General features: G+C 44.2%; 1 protein-coding gene and 1 non-coding gene across 3 annotated transcripts in view; one reads left to right on the top strand and one right to left on the bottom strand.

Annotated features, from left to right (window-relative positions):
- The window catches only part of LTA4H (leukotriene A4 hydrolase), a 30,457-nt gene extending 23,657 nt beyond the window's left edge, over positions 1–6,800 (bottom strand). Inside the window, exons 1-2 of one of the 2 annotated variants that reach the window (XM_074941870.1) lie at positions 6,584–6,800; positions 2,386–2,516 (exon numbers count right to left, since the gene is read on the bottom strand). In XM_074941870.1, the coding sequence (XP_074797971.1) occupies positions 2,386–2,516; positions 6,584–6,736 (284 nt within the window). In that variant the 5' untranslated portion in view covers positions 6,737–6,800. Of the gene's footprint in view, positions 1–2,385; positions 2,517–5,968; positions 6,119–6,583 lie in introns of those variants that run through there. The other variant, XM_074941871.1, reaches the window with a different exon arrangement.
- A 235-nt stretch (positions 6,801–7,035) lies between these two features.
- Positions 7,036–7,107, top strand: TRNAD-GUC (transfer RNA aspartic acid (anticodon GUC)). Its single transcript has one exon. It is a non-coding gene; the product is annotated as a tRNA-Asp (tRNA).
- The last annotated feature ends 18,155 nt before the right edge of the window (positions 7,108–25,262 follow it).

The raw sequence follows: 25,262 nt of genomic DNA, 5'->3' as shown, positions 1-25,262 counted from the left end.
CTGTCAAAAAAATTAACTGTGTGATGGATCGCACTGTTAAACAATAGAATACCATTTATTTAAATATTTTTGGATGTTTTCTACATTTTCAAATATATTGATTTCAATTACAACACAGAATACAAAGTGTACAGTGTTCACTTTATTTTTAATTACAAATATTTGCACTGTAAAAGACAAACAGTATTTTTTTAATTGACCTACTAAAAGTACTGTGGTGCAATCATGAAAGCTCAACTTACAAATATAGAATTATGTACAATAAAAACCTACCTTCAAAAATAAAACAATGTAAAAAACTTTAGAGCCTACAAGTCCACGTCCAGCCAATCGCTCAGACAAACAAGTTTGTTTACGTTTGCGGAAGATAATGCTGCCTGCTTCTTGTTTACAATGTCACTTGAAAGGGAGAACAGGCCTTTGCATGACACTGTTGTAGCCAGCATCGCAAGGTATTTACATGCCAGATGCGCTGAAGATTCATATGTCCCTTCATGCTTCAACCACTATTCCAGAGGACATGCATCCATGTGGATGATGGGTTCTGCTTGATAACGATCCAAAGCAGCGCGGACAGACACATGTGCGTTTTCATCATCTGAGTCAGATGTCACCAGCAGAAGGTTAATTTCCCTTTTTGGTGGTTTGGGTTCTGTAGTTTCCTCATCAGAGTGTTGCTCTTTTAAGACTTCTGAAAGCATGCTCCATACCTGAGCCCTCTCAGATTTTGGAAGACATTTCAGATTCTAAAATTTTGGGTCGAGTGCTGTAGCTATCTTTAGAAATTTCACATTGGTGTGCTCTTTGCATTGTGTTAAATTTGCAGTGAAATTCTTTTTAAAGTGAACAACGTGTGCTGGGTCATCATTCGAGACTGCTATAACATGAAATATATGGCAGAATGTGGGTAAAACAGAGTAGGAGACATACAATTCTCCCCCAAGGAGTTCAGTCGCTAATTTAATTAACACGTTATTTTCTTAACAAGTGTCATCAGCATGGATGCATGTTCTCTGGAACAATGGCCATAGCATGAAGAGGCATGTGAATCTTTAGCGCATCTGGCACGTAAATATCTTGGGACGCTACCTAAAACAGTGCCATGCAAATGCCTGTTCTCACTTTCAGGTGACACTGTAAATAAGAAGTAGGTAGCATTATCTCCTGTTAAAAAAAAAACAACAACCTTGTTTCTCTTAGCGATTGACTGAACAAGAAGTAGGACTGGGTGGACTTGTAAGCTCTATAAAGTTTTATATTGTTTTGTTTGAGTGCAGTTATGTAACAAAAAACCCTACATTTGTAAGTTGCATTTTCATGATAAAGAGATTGCACTACAGTACTTGCATGATGTGAATTGAAATATACTCTTGTTTATCATTTTAACAGTGCAAATATTTGTAATAAAAATATAAAGTGAGCACTGTGCACTTTGTATTCTGTGTTGTAATTGAAATCAATATATTTGAAAAAGAAGAAAAACATCCAAAATTACTTAATACATTTAAACTGGTATTCTATTGCTTAACAGTGTGATTAATCACAATTAATTTTTTTGAGTTAATCGTGAGAGTTAACTGCAATTAAATCAACAGCCCCTAGTGATTACCATGACCCAAACTTGTGTTTCCAGAAATAGTGGCCAGTTTTGATGACGTAAAATAGACAATTTCAGTAACCAGTCTAATTCAAACCAGGCAAGTCCAATATACAAAAATACAGCTTTCAGCTTGGGTACATCACACAGCAAATATGGTAGGGTCTCAGTTGTTAAAGACATTGCAACAGTTGTTTGGCAGTGGCTTTTTCACTTAACATTTTAAAGAAGCTTTCTGAAAACTAATTCATTCTCAACTGAGCTGCCAAAACCTGAGGAGTTCAGATTCTTAGGGTTTTGCATTTGCACAGCTGTAACTGATGAGCTGAACTTGCATTCTTTGTATTCTCATATTCCCAACTGACTACAATGGCAACTTGGGGTTTGCCAGGAATGCAAGAAGAGGCCCCTATAAAGAGCAAAGAATACAAAGATTGCAACTCTATACACCACTTTAGGCATTAGTGATGTTGGCAGAAAATCTTGGGCAGTCCCCCTTCTTACCAAGCTTGCAGCAGAAACACGTCAGGGCTAGAATTCAGGCCTTGATGAGTGAAAACACTTAGGGTTAGGGTTAACTATAAAAGAAACTCATCAGCACAATTCTGAACAAAAGCAAACTTGCACAAACCAGCCAGAGTACAAATGTGATCACTTATGGGAAGTGCTAGACTGTTTGAAATACTTGGCACTTTTTCAGTAAATACTTTAGCATGCCACTTTTGTAGACAGACTATCCCTAGCAGGTCTGTACAAAGAGGAGGAGGACACAAAACAGGTACGCATACCTTCTCAGTTCAAAAGGAAGAGTGATTTCCAATGGTGTCCCTTTGAAATTGTGTCTTTGTCCAAGAGCAAATTTTGTTTCCTGTCCGTTAACTGCCACTTTAGATATTTGAAGATCCTTTGTATCCAAAGCCTGTAACCAAACAAATGTTAGGTGCTGACTACAAAATACCTAAGTAACACTTTAAAGTCATAAATAAAATATATCTTCCCAGGGCAGCTCTGTGTTCTTGAAAGTGTCTCTGCCTAATGAATTAGTTCAAACATCTAGTAACCATGTTAAATCTAGAGTGGAAAAGGATTTGTTGAAGTCAACAGCACAATTTCTTAGCTCTGCCTTTAATGCTGTTCCTGTCCCCCTCTCCCCCCCCCCAGAATGCATTAATTTAATTTCACCACATCTGTGACTGAGAGACTATGGATATGGCTAGACATTCCAGTGTAGACATACCCAGCGGAGGACCCATCAGTGCAGAGCAGAGCAGAATTACCTCCCATATCTTACATATAACCCTCCTCTTAATACACCCCAGAATATTGGCCTTTTTCTCAACTGCATCACATTGTTGACTCCTATTCAATGTGTGATCCACTATAAGCCCCCAGATCGTTTCTAGCCGTACTACCACCTAGCCAGTTAGTCCCCATTTTGTAGTTGGGGATTTGATTTTTTTCACCTTAAGAGCAGTACTTTGCACTTATCTTTACTGAATTTCATCGGGTTGATATCTGACCAGTTCTCTAATTTGTCAAGATCATTTTGAATTCTAATCCTGTCCTTCAAAGTGCTTGCAACCCTTCCCACCTTGGTGTCATCTGCAAATTTTATAAGCATACTATCCACTTCTTTATCCAAATCAGTAATGAAAATATTGACTAGCATGAGACCCAGGACTGACTCCTGTGGAACCCCACTGGATACACCCTCCCACTTTGACAGTAATCCAGTGTTAACTACTCTTTAACTATGGTCTTTCACCAGTTGTGCACCCACCTTATAGTAGTTTTATCTAGGCCTCATTTCTCTACTGTGCTTTTGAGAATATCATGTGGGACTGTGTCAAAAGCCTACTAAAATCAAGATATAGCTCATCTATTGTTTCCCCCATCCACTAGGCCAGTAACCCTATCAAGAAAGAAAATTAGATTGGTTTGACGTGACATGTTTTTGACAAATCTATGCTGGCTATTTCTTATACCATTATTATCCTCTAAGTACTTACAAATTGATGATTTAATAGTTTGTTCCAGTATCTGGACTATAATTCCCTGGGTCCTCTTTGTTCCCCTTTTTAAAGATAGGTTCTATATTTTCCCTTCTTCAGGCCTCTGGAACGTCACCAGTCCTCTAGGAGTTCTCAAATATCATTGCTAATGGTCTTAGATGGCTTCTGCTAGTTTGTAAGTACCGCAGGATTAATTTAATCAGGCCCTTTTGTCTTGAATACATCAAGCCAGGGCCGTCCCCAGGAGGGTGCAGGGCCCGGGGCATAGGCACCGAGTTTCTATCTGCTGGGCGGGGGGGAGAGGGATGCTTCCCCTAGCTCTGCTCAGGTCCCGCCCTCACTCCATCCTTTGCCCTAAGGCCCCCACCCCGCCTCTTCTCCACCCAGTTCCACCCCTCCCCCCAGAGCATGCTGCACCCTCCTTCCTTCCTCCCAGGACCTCCAGACACACTGAAGCGGTAGGCACTGGGAGGAAAGGGAAAACGCTGATCGGCAAGGCAGGAGGCGTGTGGGGGGGAGATGTTGGTAGGGGGGGCCTCAATTTGCCATAAGCTAGATTTAGAGCCATCCCTAGGTTATCTAAATAGTCTATAACCTGTTCTTTGCCTGTTTTGGCTTGCATTTCTTACCCTCCCCCCTTGTTAATATTAATTGTGTTGAGTATTTGGTCACTATTAACCTCTTTAGGGAAGACTGAAAGAAAATAGGCATTAAACACCTCAGCCATATATTGAGGTCATCAGCTCACCTTCCATGCTAGGACCTACATTTTCCTTTATCTTGTTCTTAATGCACTCAAAGACAATGCCTGAAATAATGGTTGCCATCATATGCTAGTTAAGGGATCCTAACCTATGAGTGTATGGCTTATACTGCATAAAATGTGCACCAACAATCAGGGTGGATTTGATTTAAAGTAAATCGAGTCTTCCTGACTAGTGATTTAAATCAATTGGATCACGGTGGATAAAAATCAATGATTTTTAAAAAAATTTAAATTTTAAAAATCCGATTTTTAAAAAAAAAAAAATAATCAGATTTTTTGGATAAAATGCTTTTTTGAGGAAAAAGCCTATCTAAAGATAGTTTTAATTAAGATACCTTTGAGCTATAATGTATCTCATCACGGAATAGGGATTATAAATTCAATTCTATAGTATGAGACAATATATTCATGTCATGTTTAAGAAAAATTTTGTAAATGAGTTTCAATAGTTCATGGATTAGGGACCCAATTTTATGGGGTTCCAGAAGCTTCTGTACAGATTATTTAGGTTAATCTTTCTATCTACCCAATGGGACTCAGTGCTCAGTCTAGAAGATACCATCAGAGATGCTTAGTTTTGCAGTTCTGAAACTGTGGATTTGTGTCTCCAGAGATAACATGCTTGTTAACAGCAAAAATGTAAATAAAAAAATAGAAAAGACAGCAACCCTATTGTCCCTCTGCAAATTTGTGTACACAGAGTCAATCCCTTACCTCTCTCTAAAAGTGCAAAATTTCAAGAAGTTCAAGGAACAGAAGATTGTTGGGGGCGGAATAGATCTGGACAAGGAAAAGAAGTCTGGAGATAAATGTGAGACGGGAGAGACAGGCAGCAGAAACAAAAGTTAAACTGTTTGAGCAGCATATTCCAGAAGTCTTGAGGTCTTTCTGAGCGTAGCCTTCATTGATTTGAGATCTACGATACCATTCGCTCACAAGAAGAGAAAACTCAGAATGACAGCAGGCCACAAAAGAGAACCAGTTTGGGAATATTTTAATGAAGTTCCTCTACCTGTGGGTAAGACCGGCGTGCATACAAAATGCAAACAGTGCAACAAAGAAATCCAAGGCCTGGTTGCCTGAATGAAACATCATCATGAGAAGTGTTCCTTCTCAGGAGGAAGCTGCATTGAAAATGATGAAAGGAACATGTCTGCACAGGCAGGTTTTTTTGGTTAGTCAACTTTTATTTCATACTTCTTTCTTAAGGACTGCCCGTCTTCCTTCTGGTCTACTCTTGAATTTCTCATGTTTGAGCAAAAAATATAGTTGTTACTCTATGGTACTATTCCTAAATTGGGTCTCTTTTACAGAACTCATTTGCACAACTTTTCTTAAACGTGACACAAATATATTGCCTCACACTACAGAATTAGAATGTATAATCCCTATTCCATAATGAGATACCTTTGAGCTATAACTTATCTGAATTAAAACTACCTTTAGATAGGCTTTTTCCTCAGAAAGCCTTTTATCCAAAAAATCCGATTTAAACAAAAAACCCAACAGCCGCATTTTTTTTTTTGTTTTTTTAAAAAAAAAAATCTGATTTTTATCCTCCCTGGTTCTCGCTGCACATTCACTCAGCCTCACCTCGGGATCGAGAGCCCTGCCCACCTAGCGGTGATTTCTCAGCCCGAGACCAGCGTTATCCTCCCAAGGGCCCAGAGCACATCGGTCCCGGAGGCACCAGCGCGGCGCTGACCCGGCGAGAGCGAGCCCCGGGGGCGCCCAGGGAACGCGGGCCCCGCCCTGCACCTCGAGGCGGCCCAGGCCGGACGGGAGCCCGGGGCGCGGGGGGCAAAGCGCTGCCCGCAGAGGGGCCCCGCCGTGGGGGCGGGGGAGAGCGATGGACACACGGACCCTCTCGCATCCAGCCCGCCCGCGGGCCCGCCCCACAGGGCGCGGGCACGGCCCGGACTCCCCACCCTCCGCTCAAAGTCCAGCCGGGGGGGTTAACCCCCGCCCCAGGCTCCCAGCCCCGCGCCGTCCGTCGGGGGGGGGGGGGGGCGTGCGATGCTGCTGTCCCGCCCCCACCCTCCGGCTCCCTGGACCGCTGAGGGGTCCGGGCCCGTCCCAGCCAACGCTCTTTTCGACGCCTCCCGCGGCAGGACGCCCCGAGCCAGTGGCCGTGTGAGGGGAGATTCCCCACCATTCCCGGGCAGCCCGCCCGGCGCCAGGACCCCAGCCCCCAGGCCGGGCCGTTACCAGGCACCGCAGCCCGTCCCGCACGGCCCGCACGGTGAGGGCCGCCGTGCCCCGCAGCGTCCGGCTGCCGAAGTCCACGCGGCAGCGCAGGTAGAGGTGCTGCGTGAGATGGTCGGCGGGGGAGGCGAAGGAGCTCGGGTCCGACTCCGCCATGGCTCAGGCTCGAACTCGCCGTGCCGGCGGGGCAGCGCCGGCGGATAGAGTCAGGGGCGGGGCCGCGCCCGGGGAGGGGCCGCGCGAGGCCCCCTGGGAAGGGTAGTTCCGCACTGCTGGAAAAGGGGCTGAGGAAGGGCCTTGGAGGACAATAATGCCCGTGGTGCTTTGCGAGAAGCCGCGCCCAACGGACTCTGGGGAAGTTTTGGTTGGATACTGCCGACTGCTTAAGAGTTCCACCCACCAGAGGCAAGTAGAAAAGGATTTAGGGGTTGAGCGCGCAATGGGTGTCATATAGCTCCTCGTTAGTATAGTGGTAAGTATCCCCGCCTGTCACGCGGGAGACCGGGGTTCGATTCCCCGACGGGGAGGTGTCATTTTTTTTTCCCCCTTGCTTCTGGAGGCCCGGAGCCGGTGGCCCATTAGCCGGTAAGGCCCCGATCCCCAGCTGTGCAGCGCACGGGCTGTGTCCTGCAAAGCTGACCCCCGCCCTGCTGGCAGCGCGGGGCGGGACGGCCGTCCCGCGCGCTGGCTCTGGCAGCGCCCTCGCCCATGAAACCAGAGGCAGCGAAGCAACCAGGATCGGATGCAGCGACTTGGCTGAGGCTGGTGATCGCTCCTGCTAAGCGCAGCGCTCAGTCACCTAACCTGGCTTCTAGTTACTGGCTGGGCACGGGCCCGGTGCTTGGCGCTGTATCTCGCCCAACAGCAGGGCTCCCTTCGCAGGTTCGCTGCCCTGTTCAGTTCCAAGCCCAAGTCCCTGCTTCACATGCCCCATAGGACTGAAATTCCACTTTCTTTGCTGTCTGCTCAAAGGGGGATTTTTAGACTTTTTTGAGAGTTCACAGTTTTTTTTCTCTTCAAACCACGCTTGCCCCCTTCCCCCAGGGGGGTACCTCAGAAAAGCTGAACTTAAAAACCTCTAACATGATAGATCACTAGCAGTAAATGTCTGAATGCAGATTTTTTTTTAAATATACATATAACAAAGGTTTGGAAATGTGGGGTTAAGTGTGCACAGAAGAAAAGGTTAAAATTTAGCGGCCTACTTTAAGAATGATCGGTGTGCGCAGGTAGTTCATTTTGTAGCTTCAGGAATTTACCAAGCTCAGCTGCTGAACTGGAGGAAAATAGAGGGAAAGTATTTTCATATCTGAATAACAGACAGCTGAATAAGTTTTAGTTAAACTTTCCAGAAACATTTGCCTTTTGCCTGAAACCAAGCTTGGAAAATTTCAGCCCAAAAGGAATCTTTGGGGCAGTTATGAGTGACTGAGAAAAGGAGCCTTAAGGTAGAACTCTACCTTAATTATTTAAGATAGAACTTAAATTATAAAGACTGTTCCCCAAAGTCATAGTAATACAAGTATATTGACTGAATTTGAAAGGAACTTGTGCGACAACTAATCAGGATTCTAACTGCCTTCTAGGCCAGGATGTCCACTCTACCTATTTATGATTAACAGGCCACTTTCTGTTTCTAATATAAAACTGCACCTGAATTAGACCTTAGGGAGGGTTTATCTAAGGGTATGTCTACACTACGGAATTAGGTCGAATTTATAGAAGTCGGTTTTTTAGAAATCGGTTTTATATATTCGAGTGTGTGTGTCCCCACAGAAAATGCTCTAAGTGCATTAAGTGCATTAACTCGGCGGAGTGCTTCCACAGTACCGAGGCTAGAGTCGACTTCCGGAGCGTTGCACTGTGGGTAGCTATCCCACAGTTCCCGCAGTCTCTGCTGCCCATTGGAATTCTGGGTTGAGATCCCAATGCCTGATGGGGCTAAAACATTATCGTGGGTGGTTCTGGGTACATATCGTCAGGCCCCCGTTCCCTCCCTCCCTCCGTGAAAGCAAGGGCAGACAATCGTTTCGCGCCTTTTTTCCTGAGTTACCTGTGCAGATGCCATACCACGGCAAGCATGGAGCCCGCTCAGGTAACCGTCACCGTATGTCTCCTGGGTGCTGGCAGACGCGGTACTGCATTGCTACACAGTAGCAGCAACCCATTGCCTTCTGGCAGCAGATGGTGCCTGGGCAGACATGGGCGCAGGGACTAAATTTGGAGTGACTTGACCAGGTCATTCTCTTCAGTCCTGCAGTCAGTCCTATTGAACCGTCTTATGGTGAGCAGGCAGGCAATACGGATTGCTGGGGGTCGTACTGTACCATCTTCTGCCGGGCAGGCAAGAGATAAGGATGGATAGCAGTCATATTGCACCACCTTCTGCCGGGCAGGCAAGAGATGAGGATGGCTAGCAGTCCTATTGTACCATCTTCTGCCGAGCAGCCATGAGATGTGGATGGCATGCAGTCCTTCTGCACCGTCTGCTGCCAGCCAAAGATGTAAAAGATAGATGGAGTGGATCAAAACAAGAAATAGACCAGATTTGTTTTGTACTCATTTGCTTCCCCCCCACCCCCGTCTAGGGGACTCATTCCTCTAGGTCACACTGCAGTCACTCACAGAGAAGGTGCAGCGAGGTAAATCTAGCCATGTATCAATCAGAGGCCAGGCTAACCTCCTTGTTCCAATAAGAACAATAACTTAGGTGCACCATTTCTTATTGGAACCCTCCATGAAGTCCTGCCTGAAATACTCCTTGATGTAAAGCCACCCCCTTTGTTGATTTTAGCTCCCTGAAGCCAACCCTGTAAGCCGTGTCCTCAGTCGCCCCTCCCTGCATCAGAGCAACGGCAAACAATCGTGCATCTGAGTTGAGAGTGCTGTCCAGAGCAGTCACAATGGAGCACTCTGATGGGGCTAAAACATTGTCACGGGTGGTTCTGGGTACATATCGTCAGGCCCCCATTCCCTCCCTCCCTCCGTGAAAGCAAGGGCAGACAATCGTTTCGCGCCTTTTTTCCTGAGTTACCTGTGCAGACGCCATACCACGGCAAGCATGGAGCCCGCTCAGGTAACCGTCACCCTGTGTCTCCTGGGTGCTGGCAGACGTGGTACTGCATTGCTACACAGCAGCATCAACCCCTTGCCTTGTGGCAGCAGACGGTACAGTATGACTGGTAGCCGTCCTCGTCATGTCCGAGGTGTTCCTGGTCGCCTGTGTGAGGTCGATCAGGAGCGCCTGGGCAGACATGGGCGCAGGGACTAAATTTGGAGTGACTTGACCAGGTCATTCTCTTTAGTCCTGCAGTCAGTCCTATTGAACCATCTTATGGTGAGCAGGCAGGCGATACAGATTGCTAGCAGTCCTATTGCATCATCTTCTGCCGGGCAGCCATGAGATGTGGATGGCATGCAGTCCTTCTGCACCGTCTGCTGCCAGCCAAAGATGTAAAAGATAGATGGAGTGGATCAAAACAAGAAATAGACCAGATTTGTTTTGTACTCATTTGCTTCCCCCCACCCCACCCCCCCGTCTAGGGGACTCATTCCTCTAGGTCACACTGCAGTCACTCACAGAGAAGGTGCTGCGAGGTAAATCTAGCCATGTATCAATCAGAGGCCAGACTAACCTCCTTGTTCCAATAAGAACAATAACTTAGGTGCACCATTTCTTATTGGAACCCTCCATGAAGTCCTGCCTGAAATACTCCTTGATGTAAAGCCACCCCCTTTGTTGATTTTAGCTCCCTGAAGCCAACCCTGTAAGCCGTGTCGTCAGTCGCCCCTCCCTCCGTCAGAGCAACGGCAGACAATCGTTCCGTGCCTTTTTTCTGTGCGGATGCCATACCAAGGCAAGCATGGAGGCCGCTCAGCTCACTTTGGCAATTAGGAGCACATTAAACACCACACGCATTATCCAGCAGTATATGCAGCACCAGAACCTAGCAGAGCGATACCGGGCAAGGAGGCGACGTCAGCGCGGTCACGTGAGTGATCAGGACATGGACACAGATTTCTCTGAAAGCATGGGCCCTGCCAAATCATGCATCATGGTGCTAATGGGGCAGGTTCATGCTGTGGAACGCCGATTCTGGGCTCGGGAAAGAAGCACAGACTGGTGGGACCGCATAGTGTTGCAGGTCTGGGACGATTCCCAGTGGCTGCGAAACTTTCGCATGCGTAAGGGCACTTTCATGGAACTTTGTGACTTGCTTTCCCCTGCCCTGAAGCGCATGAATACCAAGATGAGAGCAGCCCTCACAGCTGAGAAGCGAGTGGCGATAGCCCTGTGGAAGCTTGCAATGCCAGACAGCTACCAGTCAGTTGGGAATCAATTTGGAGTGGGCAAATCTACTGTTGGGGCTGCTGTGATGCAAGTAGCTCACCCAATCAAAGATCTGCTGATATCAAGGGCAGTGACCCTGGGAAATGTGCAGGTCATAGTGGATGGCTTTGCTGTACTGGGATTCCCTAACTGTGGTTGGGCCATAGATGGAACCCATATCCCTATCTTGGCACCGGAGCACCAAGCCGGCGAGTACATAAACCGCAAGGGGTACTTTTCAATAGTGCTGCAAGCTCTGGTGGATCACAAGGGACGTTTCACCAACATCAACGTGGGATGGCCGGGAAAGGTACATGATGCTCGCATCTTCAGGAACTCTGGTCTGTTTCAAAAGCTGCAGGAAGGGACTTTATTCCCAGACCAGAAAATAACTGTTGGGGATGTTGAAATGCCTATATGTATCCTTGGGGACCCAGCCTACCCCTTAGTGCCACGGCTCATGAAGCCGTACACAGGCAGCCTGGACAGTAGTCAGGAGCTGTTCAACTACAAGCTGAGCAAGTGCAGAATGGTGGTAGAGTGTGCATTTGGACGTTTAAAGGCGCGCTGGCGCAGTTTACTAACTCGCTTAGACCTCAGCAAAACCAATATTCCCACTGTTATTACTGCTTGCTGTGTGCTCCACAATATCTGTGAGAGTAAGGGGGAGACGTTTATGGCGGGGTGGGAGGTTGAGGCAAATCGCCTGGCTGCTGGTTACACGCAGCCAGACACCAGGGCGGTTAGAAGAGCACAGGAGGGCGCGGTATGCATCAGAGAAGCTTTGAAAACCAGTTTCATGACTGTCCAGGCTACGGTGTGAAAGTTCTCTTTGTTTCTCCTTGATGAAACCCCCCGCCCCTTGGTTCACTCTACTTCCCTGCAAGCTAACCACCCTCCCCTCCTCCCTTCGATCACCGCTTGCAAAGGCAATAAAGTCATTGTTGCTTCACATTCATGCATTCTTTATTCATTCATCACACAAATAGGGGGACGACTACCAAGATAGCCCAGGAGGGGTGGTGGAGGAGGGAAGGAAAATGCCATACAGCACTTTAAAAGTTTACAACTTTAAAATTTATTGAATGCCAGCCTTCTTTTTTTTGGGCAATCCTCTGTGGCGGAGTGGCTGGTTGGCCGGTGGCCCCCCCACCGCGTTCTTGGGCGTCTGGGTGTGGAGGCTATGGAACTTGGGGAGGAGGGCGGTTGGTTACACAGGGGCTGTAGTGGCAGTCTGTGCTCCAGCTGCCTTTGCTGCAGCTCAACCATACACTGGAGCATATTGGTTTGGTCCTCCAGCAGCCTCAGCATTGAATCCTGCCTCCTCTCATCACGCTGCCGCCACATTTGAGCTTCAGCCCTGTCTTCAGCCCGCCACTTACTCTCTTCAGCCCGCCACCTCTCCTCCCAGTCATTTTGTGCTTTCCTGCACTCTGACATTATTTGCCTCCACGCATTCGTCTGTGCTCTGTCAGTGTGGGAGGACAGCATGAGCTCAGAGAACATTTCATCACGAGTGCTTTTTTTTTCTTTATAATCTTCACTAGCCTCTGGGAAGGAGAAGATCCTGTGATCATTGAAACACATGCAGCTGGTGGAGGAAAAAAAAAGGGACAGCAGTATTTAAAAAGACACATTTTATAAAACAGTGGCTACAGTCTTTCAGGGTAAACCTTGCTGTTAACATTACATGCATAGCACATGTGCTTTCGTTACAAGGTCGCATTTTGCCTCCCCCCACCGCGTGGCTACCCCCTCAACCCTCCCCCCTCCCCGTGGCTAACAGCGGGGAACATTTCTGTTCAGCTGCAGGCAAACAGCTCAGCAGGAACGGGCTCCTCTGAATGTCCCCTGAAGAAAAGCACCCTATTTCAACCAGGAGACCATGAATGATATCTCACTCTCCTGAGGATGACACAGAGAGATAAAGAACGGATGTTGTTTGAACGCCAGCAAACATACACTGCAATGCTTTGTTGTACAATGATTCCCGAGTACGTGTTACTGGCCTGGAGTGGTAAAGTGTCCCACCATGAAGGACGCAATAAGGCTGCCCTCCCCAGAAACCTTTTGCAAAGGCTTTGGGAGTACATCCAGGAGAGCCGCGAATGCCAGGGCAAATTAATCCTTTCACATGCTTGCTTTTAAACCATGTATAGTATTTTAAAAGGTACACTCACCGGAGGTCCCTTCTCTGCCTGCTGGGTCCAGGAGGCAGCCTTGGGTGGGTTCGGGGGGTACTGGCTCCAGGTCCAGGGTGAGAAACAGTTCCTGGTTTCTCCGCTTGCTTGCTGTGAGCTATCTACAACCTCATCATCATCATCATCTTCTTCGTCCCCAAAACCTGCTTCCATGTTGCCTCCATCTCCATTGAAGGAGTCAAACAACATGGCTGGGGTAGTGGTGGCTGAACCCCCTAAAATGGCATGCAGCTCATCATAGAAGCGGCATGTTTGGGGCTCTGACCCGGAGCGGCCGTTTGCCCCTCTGGTTTTCTGATAGGCTTGCCTCAGCTCCTTAAGTTTCATGCGGCACTGCTTCGGATCCCTGTTATGGCCTCTGTCCTTCATGCCCTGGGAGATTTTGACAAAGGTTTTGGCATTTCGAAAACTGGAACGGAGTTCTGATAGCACGGATTTCTCTCCCCATACAGCAATCAGATCCCGTACCTCCCGTTCGGTCCATGCTGGAGCTCTTTTGCGACTCTGGGACTCCATCATGGTCACCTCTGCTGGTGAGCTCTGCATGGTCACCTGCAGCTTGCCACGTTGGCCAAACAGGAAATGAGATTCAAAAGTTCACAGTTCTTTTCCTGTCTACCTGGCCAGTGCATCTGAGTTGAGAGTGCTGTCCAGAGCGGTCACAATGGAGCACTCTGGGATAGCTCCCGGAGGCCAATACCGTCGAATTGTGTCCACAGTACCCCAAATTCGACCCGGCAAGGCCGATTTAAATGCTAATCCACTTGTCAGGGGTGGAGTACGGAAATCGATTTTAAGAGCCCGTTAAGTCGAAATAAAGGGCTTCATTGTGTGGACGGGTGCAGGTTTACATCAAGTTAATGCTGCTAAATTCGACCTAAAGTCCTAGTGTAGACCAGGGCTAAGAAGGTGTAAGTTAGGCTCTATATAGACTTGAAGTGAGTCTCGATGTGCCATGTTAAATTTGCATTTAGTACCCTCACGACAGACTTCTCCAGAGACAAGTCCGTAGTATATATAACAACTTTGAAAGGTAGGTGACCAGTAGAGTTGGTCCAGATTTTTTTAAACGAGTAATTTTTCATTGAAAAATACTGATTAGTCCCAAATCAAAACTGTTCATAAAACCGGGTCAGTTAGACAAATTTCCCAAATAAAAAAGTGTTGAGAAAAAAGTTTAAATTGTCGAAATGATTTGGTATTTTCAAAATAAAAGATTTCCGTTCTCTGGATCAAAATGATTGTTTGTTTAGAAATTTTCAGCTAAATAGACTGAAAAAAGTTGAAATCAAAATTGAAACAAAATGTTTCTATTGCCCCAAAACAAAATTTCATTTTGTTTAGTTCATAAATATTTTTGAGATTGATTTTTGTCCCATTCAAATGCAGGGGGGAGGGAGGGTAATCAAACTCTCACATATTAGTGGGAGGGGAAGACAGTTTCCCAGTCATCTCTTGTGATCAAAGCCATACATGAAACCAGGAGTTGTGTGGATTTTGGGGGAGCTCATAAGTGACAAGCCCAATTTTAATTTGCTTGTTTTCTGAAACTCTTTTTGAGCTGAATTTTTCCATGATTTGTTTCTATCTGAAGATGAATTTGAGCAAAAATGGTTCAGTTATTTTGAGCATGAGAATATTAAAAAGATTCCCCCATAAGATGTAAGTAACCTTTCTACAAGGAGATCTGTGAAGTAGGCTAATATAGTGCCTTAACTTTATAGACCCAGCCACCAGATCATCATTGAAAATGTAATTGGCCACCCCCACCCCAATAAATTTGCCTGAATTAGGAGTGCTAAACAAATTATTCTGTACCAAAAGTGACAGACATTAAGATGCTATCATGGTTGCACAGTTCAGCATTCAAGTTAAGACATACCACAGTAAAGATTGCATGTATATCTCCATTCCCTAGCTGCGAAACGCCTTGAGGATGAAATTTATTCCTATGCAGTGCCCTAGTATAAGATACACACACAATGCTTCAATTCTCAAAATGGAATTTAAGTAGTGCCTATATCATGTGCTGGCCCTTTGCCCAGGAGTAAATTCCATCCAAGGCACACAGGAAAGGTAGTCCCTGCAGCAAGCCTCTTATTGTGTCTACAGTAGTAGGAACACTTATGAGTTTCACTGCTCGTGCAGTTTGGGTGAATAAACAATGTGATTGGAGCTGGCTGAAAAACTGAAGTCCCCTCCTGAGAAAAATTTTGCATTTTTTGAAAAAACTTTCATCCTGAAGTGGGACAGAGGGGCAGAAAATGAAACTAACAAGAGTCTTCCAGGCAGGCAGCTAGGAATCTGACAAATTCCATTTTGGTTCTCCTGAAACTGTTTTTCTTGAAATCTGTTCAGATGAAAAGTTTAATGTGAGGATAACTATGAGCTCTGCATTCCTTATACTCCACTTGTACCTTAACTTTCTGGCACCTTGAGTCATTTTTTTCTCAACTTAAGTTCTTAGCTCTTTTGAATGGCTCCTCATCCCTTATCCTCACAAATTTCTGGGGCTGATACCTGTAGGCAGCCATTCTGAAATTGATTATTAAATTTATTATTGTCCATACAGCTAATTTTTGCTTGATAATATTGAATAACCAAGTGAATGTATGGGTAACAAACTAGTTGTAAAGATGATTGTAGTAAGATCAAAGATATGACAGATTATATTTTGCCTCATGGTCTTTAACACTGGTATTTGTCAGAATGACACTTGCAAGGCATTCACTAGCTTTCTTAACACCCCCAGAAAAGTGTAGCATAAGAATGGTGAACTGGCAGCTAGGAAACAAGCTATCTAATCCACTGTTGTCTATTGATTTTGCTACATGGAGTCATGATGATTTCTTGTATGTTTGGTAGACATCAAGACCAGTAGTTGAAATGCTGGTAGGAACTCTGTCTGCCTACCCAACATGTATTTTGAGAAAAATGAAGGTTGGTCATTGCCATAGACTGACTAATTTTTACCCACTGCTGTCTAGATTCTGGTTTTCCCTAAGGCGAGAAGGAAGAAAGCATTGAAGAATGAATTTCATCTCCATATGAAAAAATGTCAACCTATCACAATTAACATCTGTCCACTATTTCCTTCCTTTGGCAGCTAATGCTTTCACACAGCTGCACTGAAGATAGTTGTCAGCACAAAAAAACCACATAGTTCCTCTGCATTTTAAACTTGGTATGGGACACATTTCAAAGGTTCCATTAACTTTAAGGAGTGCCACATACTTATCTGAGAGCAGAATCTGATCCCAAGCATTTAAAATTTATTTCCAACACATTTATATTCTAGGACTAGATCCTGAGCTGGTGTAAATTGTAACTCCACTGCAGTCTCTGGAACTATACCACTTTACGCCAGCCAGAGATCTGTCCCATATTGTACTAAAACAATCACACGTGTGAAAGTGAGCATTAGACATTCCAGCAACAGCTTACATTAGCGTTTTACAGGGGCAACCACCTCTGTGTCTCAGTAATAGCTCACGATTAGAGTAGATCTGATGTCCACTCTTTCCCTGATGGCTCTGACATATCCACTACTTAGAATGTTTAAACACAATCTTTTGCAGCCAAAGACCTGTTTAGCCTCTGTATGTGAACTGTCTAGTCATTGATTTTTCTATATAGATAGGATTGAAATGTATGATTTTTATTAACATCATATCAATAACATATTTGTTCTTGGGCAACTTTAGAATATTTGTTCATAGTATCCTTTTTCTCTGAGCTGCTCCAACAGAGCTTGTCTTTCAGAATTACCCTCGGCATTTGTTCTGGAGACAGATCTATTTTTTCAGTATTTGGGGATATTTTACAAATGTAATAGCTTATTAAAAGTGTCACCTTTCATTCTCCACCTTAGTTTTACAGTGAGTTTTACTCCTTTAGTTCTATTTTGAAGCTTTTCCAGTCCCTTCTTATAGTTGATCCTTTATTTTTTTTTCCATATGTAATCAAACTTTTGGCTCCATAGTTTCCTAGTGGTACACATGACCTGAATTTTCAAGAGTGACCAGTGATTTCACATGCCTCCGTTTTTAGGTGCCCCAATTTCAGACAATTTATAGAGGCCTACTTTTCAGAGAGCAGGTGTTCAGCATTTTAAGTTGTCTCAAGCTGGTCACCTACAAATTAAAGTTCCCCAAATCACTAGCCACTTCTGAAAAAGCAGACTCATAACCTATGGGTACACTGTTATATTAACTTACTGCTTTTAAAGCCCCTAGCTTCAAGCCACAATAATTCCATCTCCATTCCATTAAATTATTCAGCTTTCCCATCAGCTTTTTTTTGTTAACACATTTGATTATTATTATTAGGTTAGGGCCAGAGCCTCATTAAGCAAGGTGCTGTGCAGACAGACAACAATTAGCCTACTCCACATTATGCTTGCCTCAGTTTTTTTCAGTTAAATCCAAGATGGTGAAATCTTTCAGATGAGCACATATCTAGTTCCTCTTTTCTCAGTTATACTGTTTACATCTATGGACAGTGTATGGCAGAAATCCACCTAATGAGCTAATTTCTTCAGCATGAAGCTTGTAGAAAAGTAAAGAGATTGACAGGCATCTTAAAATTAACCCCAGCTGATTGAAACTTCATTTGGAAGAAATGAACTGTGGTTAAAAAGAAAGTTCTTTGTCTGCACAGGATTTATTGGCTTCATAGTCTTCAATCCAACTAAAATATGTTTTATGAACACATTTCTAGAAGGCTATTCACTGAAATGTTCTTCAGCGCCTCTCTCCTGCAAAGAAAGGTACTTGAGTGATCTCTGAACACTTAGGTCTCTTGGTTCTCAGTATGGGACTGGACCTGCAAGGTACTGACCACTCAACCACACGCTTAGCTATAAACATATGAGAAGCCCCACTGAAGTGAGTGGGACTACTTAGGTGCTTAAAGTTAAGCAGGTGCTTAAGTGCGGTGCTGGTCTGAGGCCAAATTGCTCATCACTTTGCAGAATTAAGCCCTTTAATCACCACTGTACCCATCACATTTCCTAGTATGTGCACTACATCCTAGGAGCTGTGTAAGTACTTCATGCTGTTCAGAAGGAATATTTTGTGGAGTCCTTTTGGTCCTACAGGACCTGTACAATATGTAGAAATACATCCATCTCCATAGAGGCTTCACATCTGAGGAGGCTGCTTCTCGTTATAACACCTAAAGGGTGGAATAACATCTTATGTTTTAGCTAAGCTCAAGGCAGTAGTCCAAATCTGTGGTACCCTAGGCCTAAAACTTTTTTTTAAGCTGAATTCACTCCTTTGTGAGATCTACTCGGTGCATCTTGGGTGGTGCAGAGCTGGCACAGCACTAACTGGGCTTTCCCCCTGCCTGTCCACACATACTAGAGTGGTAAATGAAAGTAGAAACTACACATGGTTCCAAGAGAGGTTAACTACTGAACATAGTCCTCTGTATTAAGCAGTAGTCTGATGCCTCTTGTACATATCCTCTTATGCAAGAGTGAGGGCACAGGAGTGTATGAGGAAACAGTGACTTAAGTGTGATCCTTATTAAGTTTGGCAGGATTTGATTTTTATTTTTAAATAATTTTGATGGGTATCACTATTTAAAGCATTTTTTTTTCTGATTTTATCTGTAGTTGTAAGTAAAATCCAGGGGAGTCAGCCTCAGCTGTTAGGGGAATATTGATATCTGACTGAAATCTTTTTTAATGAAACAGTTTTGTCAGTAGCCATTTTTTGTTAGTTGTAATGCTTTAGCATGGGCAAGTGTTTGCCATATAGAAACACTTCCCCACTTTGAGCCAACAGGTTGCATAGGCTTAATGAATGTTGCATTTCTGATCTGTAGTGTTATAGCCCTGGAGAACTGGATGCTACTAAGAACCCTATGGGAAAACAACAGATTTCACAACCATATGTACTTTTTTTTAAGTGGCAATCTAACAATCTGTGATCTGGCAACTGCAATAGTTTACAAAGTAAACATTCTTATGTCTGGAAATAAAGCTTTGAGCCTCTCCTACACCACTTAGTTTATGAGGGAAGGGGGTATGTGTGTTGCCCTAGGAGCCTCACAAAAAGTAATCCCCCAGTGTTTCTTCTAGACTTATTTATTTCTGATAGCCCACTGAATGGAGGAAATAAAGCCTCACAAAATGGGGAAATGCTCCTGTATGACAACCGCTTGCCCATGCTAACGCATGATAACAAACAAAGAATGGCTACCTACAAAGCTGTTCCACTAAAAAAGATTTCAGACAGTTATCAATATTCCCCTAAAATCCAGCACAGTTCTCTTATTCCCTCAATCCTGTTTTACTTGTTAAACCTTTTAAAGTTTCATTTAAAACTTTGATAGGATTATAAATTCTAAGTTTAGCTAAAGAACATGAACAGATGACCGTTTTAAATTTAAAAAAGGAGGAGCAGGGAGTGGGTAGGTACGGTGGGGCAGTTAATTCAGATAACGGAGTCATAGGCTATAGCCTTATCTCTGAATTTTGTGTGATCACAAAGCTATGGCTTTTGTCTTTTAATTTTTTTTTAATTGTAAAAACTATCAGTTGTGGGTTTTATACTGTACCCTAATGTTTAAAACTTTCTTTACAAATGGTTAGTCTTTAGAGCAGTTTTTGTTTAGTTGGCTTTTCTTGTATTCTGGTCATTTCACTTAGGCAAAACTCTAAAAAGCAAACTAGCGCTATTTTTTAAAGAGTCCCTTTAAACATTTAGAAAGCAATGACATGTCTTTTTACTTTTATTTTTAATTGTAAAACCCTGGTTTACAGAAGGATTTTGTATAATATTGCTTTTTCTCCAGGAACTTATTTCTTCACAATTTACATTCCTGAAAACTATTTTTACAGAATTTTTTCTTCTTACTGTGCAAGTCATTATGACCAAAAAAATTACTGTATAATAAAATCTTTATCTAAGTTGGGTCACAGGGATGATAATTTAATTTCCATAACTAAATAATTATCTTAATCTATTTCCTGCTCTTGGAAATTCTTTCAGATGTCAAAGAATGCTTTCATTATTTTTAAAATTTGACAATATAGCTTTTAATCACTTTATTTCAATCCTCATTTTATTTAGTTTTAATCCTGTGATGAAAAATTCTTTCACTGCAAAAGTTAGTATTTTAAAAAGCAAAAGGGGATGTGGGGAAACATGCTGATTGAAACATGCCCCACGCTCGTTTCTCTCCTTAGTAGTTACACAATCATTCGTGCTGACATATGGTTTTTGTCTTTTTAAGCTTTGTTTTTAGTTGAAACATATACATAAATATGGGTTATCCATAGTGACATTTCCCACTGTGCTTTAAGTAAAATTTGATTGGAAGCCCCCTCAATTGAGGATTTTTATAGTATACGCTGGCATGTAAAGCTTTCTTTACAGCGTATAAGAAGAACAGTTTTTGTTAGGTTAAGAATTTCTGTAGTCATTACTTTAAAAATAAGCTAATGCTAGTGTAAGGGGACTGTTGCCTCCTTACTAACATTCAGTGGGGATGTTTTGGTTGGCTAGCTCCCAGTACTAAAAAGGGGGAAGGGTGGATGGGGAATCAGGACCCTGAGACTGACAGACCCCAGGAACAGTGGGGAGAGGCCAATGCTCCAGGTCATCCTGAATGACAGGGTGGGCAGGCTAATCAGGGAGTCAGGAGGCCAGGGAGGTCCCATCCTCCGTGTGAGCTGGAATTGCCTGGGTCAGACAGAGTGGGGGTCGAGCTAAGGAGAAAGCAGGGGCCCAAGCTAAGCTGGGGAGCAGAGCTGGGCCAGATCCAGAGGGACCAGAAAAGCAGCCCAGAGAGAGCAGACCCTGTCCTGGGAGCAGAGCTGCAGCCCCAAAGCCAGAGGCACAGCCCAGAGACAGCAGACTTGCCCTGGGAGCAGAGCTGCAGCAACCAGAGCCAGAGGGGCCAGAGAAGCAGCCCAGGGAGCTGGAGGCAGAGCAGCAGCAGTGCAGAGACAGAGTGGTGGAGCTGGGGCTGGAGCAGTCCGGAGCTGGATGTGGTGAGAAGCTGGGGAGAGCGAGGGGGACCCTGGGCAGCGGGCCCAGCACAGGGAGACACCTCAGCCAAGGGGCTCTGCAGGCCAGGCTTGGATCGTAACCTTGACAGGGCGGGGGCGACAGTGGGAAGAAGGGGCCTACCACTTAGAGCCTGAGAGCGTGTGGCCACCACCAGAGCAAGTGTCCAACCCACAGCATCCCTGCAGCACAGCCAGGGCCTGAGAAGAAGGCCTGGGACTTACAAGGAACAGACTGTGAACTGCCTTGACATTCCAGAGACACTGTTTGTGATGTTCCCTGCCACAGAGCGGGTTGATGTGTTTCCTTTAACCTTTCCCATTTTTCCTTATTCTTTTTAAAATTAATTATTGATTAAATAACTAGCATTTGCTTTAACTTGTATGTAATGGTCAGTGGGTCAGAGAAGTGCCGAGTGCAGAGAGAGTACCCCGGAGTGGGGACACCCTAGCCCCTGTCCTAGGTGACCACAGCAGGGTTGGGAGTCGAACCCCCCAGGAATCCTGGGCCCAGCCTTGTTGGGGTTACGAGGACTCTGCCAGACAGGAGAGTGGAAGGGGAGTCCTCAAGGGCAGGGAGGCCACTGGGTAAAGGAAGTGGGAGCAAGGACTCAGATCCTTTTGCTAGCCCACTTCACCGGGGTAGTGCAGAAGCCAGGAAAGTTCCCCACAAGAGCGGGACTATTCCCCCGCATACACTAGGGTAGTGTATCTTAAACATTTTTGTTTCACTAAAGCTCTACAGAACATCCACTATACTGTAAAGACAGGTCTTTTTTTTATGTTACTGTGTTTTTCATTTCATTCATCAATGACCAATGCTGGCGTGTTTTTTTTTTTAAATAAAAAATAAAATGGGATATGTTTCTTCAGATAACAAGGTTAAGAAGGGCTAGTCTTTATCTTACTCCTTCATGCAGTTACAAGAGTATAGCTTCACTTTTTAAATGTTAAATTTAATGACAGTAGATGCTGAATTCAAAAAGTTAAAGCTTTGTGATCATTAAAAAACAAATTGTCAAGATCACATATCAAAATATACGGAGTAAATCTCCTTAAATCAAACTAAGTTCTCAAGCAGCATTTTTCTTACTTTGCCTATCCATAATTTTTTATTGATAGAAATATGGTTTTGTCTGTTTGTGTTCACATGGTGGAACGAACATTTACAGACAAAAAGTCTACTCCTTCCAAGCTTACTTATCATGCAAAGGAAATTGAATATTCAGCAGGGTAACATGGGGGCATCAGTGTGTGCTGCTGTCAATGCTGGATTGGCCTCACCTGTGTTTTCTGTCCACCTCACCCCATTTTACTTTGTGTTTATTCACACTTGGCACAGTGCAGGATCAAAACTTCTGTGGGATTTGACTGGAGAGATTCCTACAAGCGTGTTTTTGCCTCCATAGCTTTGACCCCTCTCCAGCAAAGCACTTAAACACATGCTTAAATATGTTTCAACTTTGGTTCTGCTGAAGGCAGTGGATCATTTAAAGTTGAGCACATGTTTAATTACTATTGCCAACCCCAAACATTCAAAGAAATCATGTGTGAAGTCCTCAGAAATAATGATTTTTAATCCAAATTCTGAGTTTTAAGAACAGAATTTTGAAGTAAATTGAAAATAGATTCCAGGGGAGGGATATTCCACTCCACCACAGCTCTCTGGTGTAGCTGCTGTTAAGAGTCCCACAGCTGACCAGGTGAGTAGTCCCCTAGTGCAGGCTTTTCACAAAGTACCTTACACTTCCTTGTGAGCCCCCCACTGCGAGCACTGACACAGTAGGTATGCTGGGGTGCTGCTGGAACAGACTTCCTCGATTACTCCAGAGGCCACACCAGCTCCATCAGCAGCCCAGAATCAGGAAGGTGCAAAAATGTCTTAAAGCCACCCTAGCCGCTCCTCCCACATGGCCTGAGTTTTGTGTTATGCCTCTTAGACCATTCCCCCACTCCCGCCCCCTCAGACTAAATGGACCATTGGAACAGTTTTCTTCATCGGCAGGTTTTTCTGGCCACTTGCCGTTTCCCCCAGGGAATGCTGGCTAGCTATGTGATTGTAAGTGACAACATAAGTCAACAGCAGATAATTATGTTAAATACTGGCATAATGGCTCAGAGAAACCAAGTCCATAGGCATCAAAATGGGGGTAGGGTCAGGAGTGAAAGTAGGGCGGTACCCTCCAGTACGCAGTACCGGCAAGAGATTTCTAGCCGGTACAGGGTACCGGAAAGACGGGGCAGGCAGGGCTGTGCTCTGCTCAAAGGAGCAGAACGTGGCTAGGGAGGGCATTCATGCTTTATATGGCTTTAACAGCACAATACATATGCTAACAAACTTAAAGGCTTTGCTTAAGTTTGTTACCATATATATTGTGCTGTTTTACATTGGTCAGGACTGGAGTCCTCAAGAGGGGAGAAGTAGGGGGATGGAAAGTGTTTTAAAACAATGTTTTTGATTCTGTTTCTCCCCAGTGGTCTGAATTATCCATGATATTCATACTGCATCACATCAAGTCCAAATCATTAGAGGAATGCCTCTGCTTCCACTGACCAGAGGATGTTTGGATTCTGATGTCAGCCCAGTTCTGCAGCCTGTCAGGAATCAGTGGTGTTGTCCCCAGTGTAAAAACATAGAATTCTTCTTTGCAGCCAAACTAGTCTAATGTGCATCTTGTTAGCTGGAACTGAGCAGCAAAACAAAAAATACAAATGCCTAATTTTCTTCATTCGTGGGAGAACTATAAGTGAAGATTATAATGCCGGACACTGACAGCCTTAAACCAACTGCCTCAGACTTGGAATCTGTTAAGAACTTGGCTGAAAATATGTTCCTCGTCTTAGCATCTGAGCTAAGACTTATCACACGTCTGCCCACCTTTATTCGAATGAAGCTCCTTCTGATCTGACAGCTCAGGCATTGTCAGTTTTCATCCAGAATAGTTTACAAACTTGGAACCTAATCCCCTTAATCATTTGATCAATCCCATTGAAGACAATGGGACTATTTGGATGACTATGGACCGCTTTTGTAGTAAGCGTTTCAGGAGTCTATTCCTATAAAGGAGTTGAATGAAATGCAAAAATACCATAATGCAATTTAGGATACAGTTCTACTTAAAATTTGTCTTTTAAATACATATGCTGAAATGGCTCCTGACCCAACTCCCATATAAACAGATTGAAATACTACATATCTGGGGGAAATGAGTAGTTAAGCATGTTGATATTTGTATATACAAACATCCATTTCATCACTGTACTGGAAAATATAGTTGAACTTAATTTTCTATGGAATTTGAAGAAAGATTAACAGCCCCAATTGTTTTCTGTGTTAAACAGTGTGTACCTGAAAAAATTACATGCCTTCTAAGAGAAAAGAATCAGTCCACACTTACTGAAAAAAAAAAATCCTTCCACCTGGTGTTCAGAAGAGTGCTACAGGGCACATACATAACCTCATGAGCAGAGGATGGAGAGGATACCCTCCCACATTATGACCAGCAATAAGTAAAAATAAAAACCTGTCGTGCTTTTAACCACCTCAGCACATACCAGGTTTATGAACATTAAAAAGTTAACTGCAAACGAACACTGAAGCCCATTAACCTGGATGTGTGCCAGCCAATATGCCCCCACTGACTAAAGGTGCAGTTACATCTGAACAAATAAAAGTTAACCTTTCCCTTTTAGGCTAAACAGAGTCATGTCACTGGCTCCATTTCTGTTGTTACATAACAGATAAAATTCCAGTGGGGCATGGTGCTGGCACATAGGGTCTCAGGTATGTGGTGTGATTTTTCAGAATCTCTTTTGGGAATCAAAAAGAAAAGGAGTACTTGTGGCACCTTAGAGACTAACCAATTTATTTGAGCATAAGCTTTTGTGAGCTACAGCTTCATCGATTTTGGGAATCGTCATGTAGGTGAAATAGCTGGTACTTATGTTATTTCTATGCATGTATAATCATATTGGTATCTGAAGCTATGAGTATTAGCTATGTTTACTACATTTGCTCCTGTGGTAATGCCCACAAAATATTTAGCCAGCACATGAAGGGTCAAGTCGAGTGGCCCATTAAGGAACACTTAGTTCACAATGGACAGGCGTTTTCCAGGGTCTACACTTAAT

Source organism: Natator depressus, chromosome 1, assembly GCF_965152275.1.
Source record: "Natator depressus isolate rNatDep1 chromosome 1, rNatDep2.hap1, whole genome shotgun sequence".
Taxonomy (NCBI): domain Eukaryota; kingdom Metazoa; phylum Chordata; order Testudines; family Cheloniidae; genus Natator; species Natator depressus.
The sequence above is the reverse complement of the archived record's forward strand: the minus strand, read 5'-3'. Positions and strand labels throughout refer to the sequence as shown.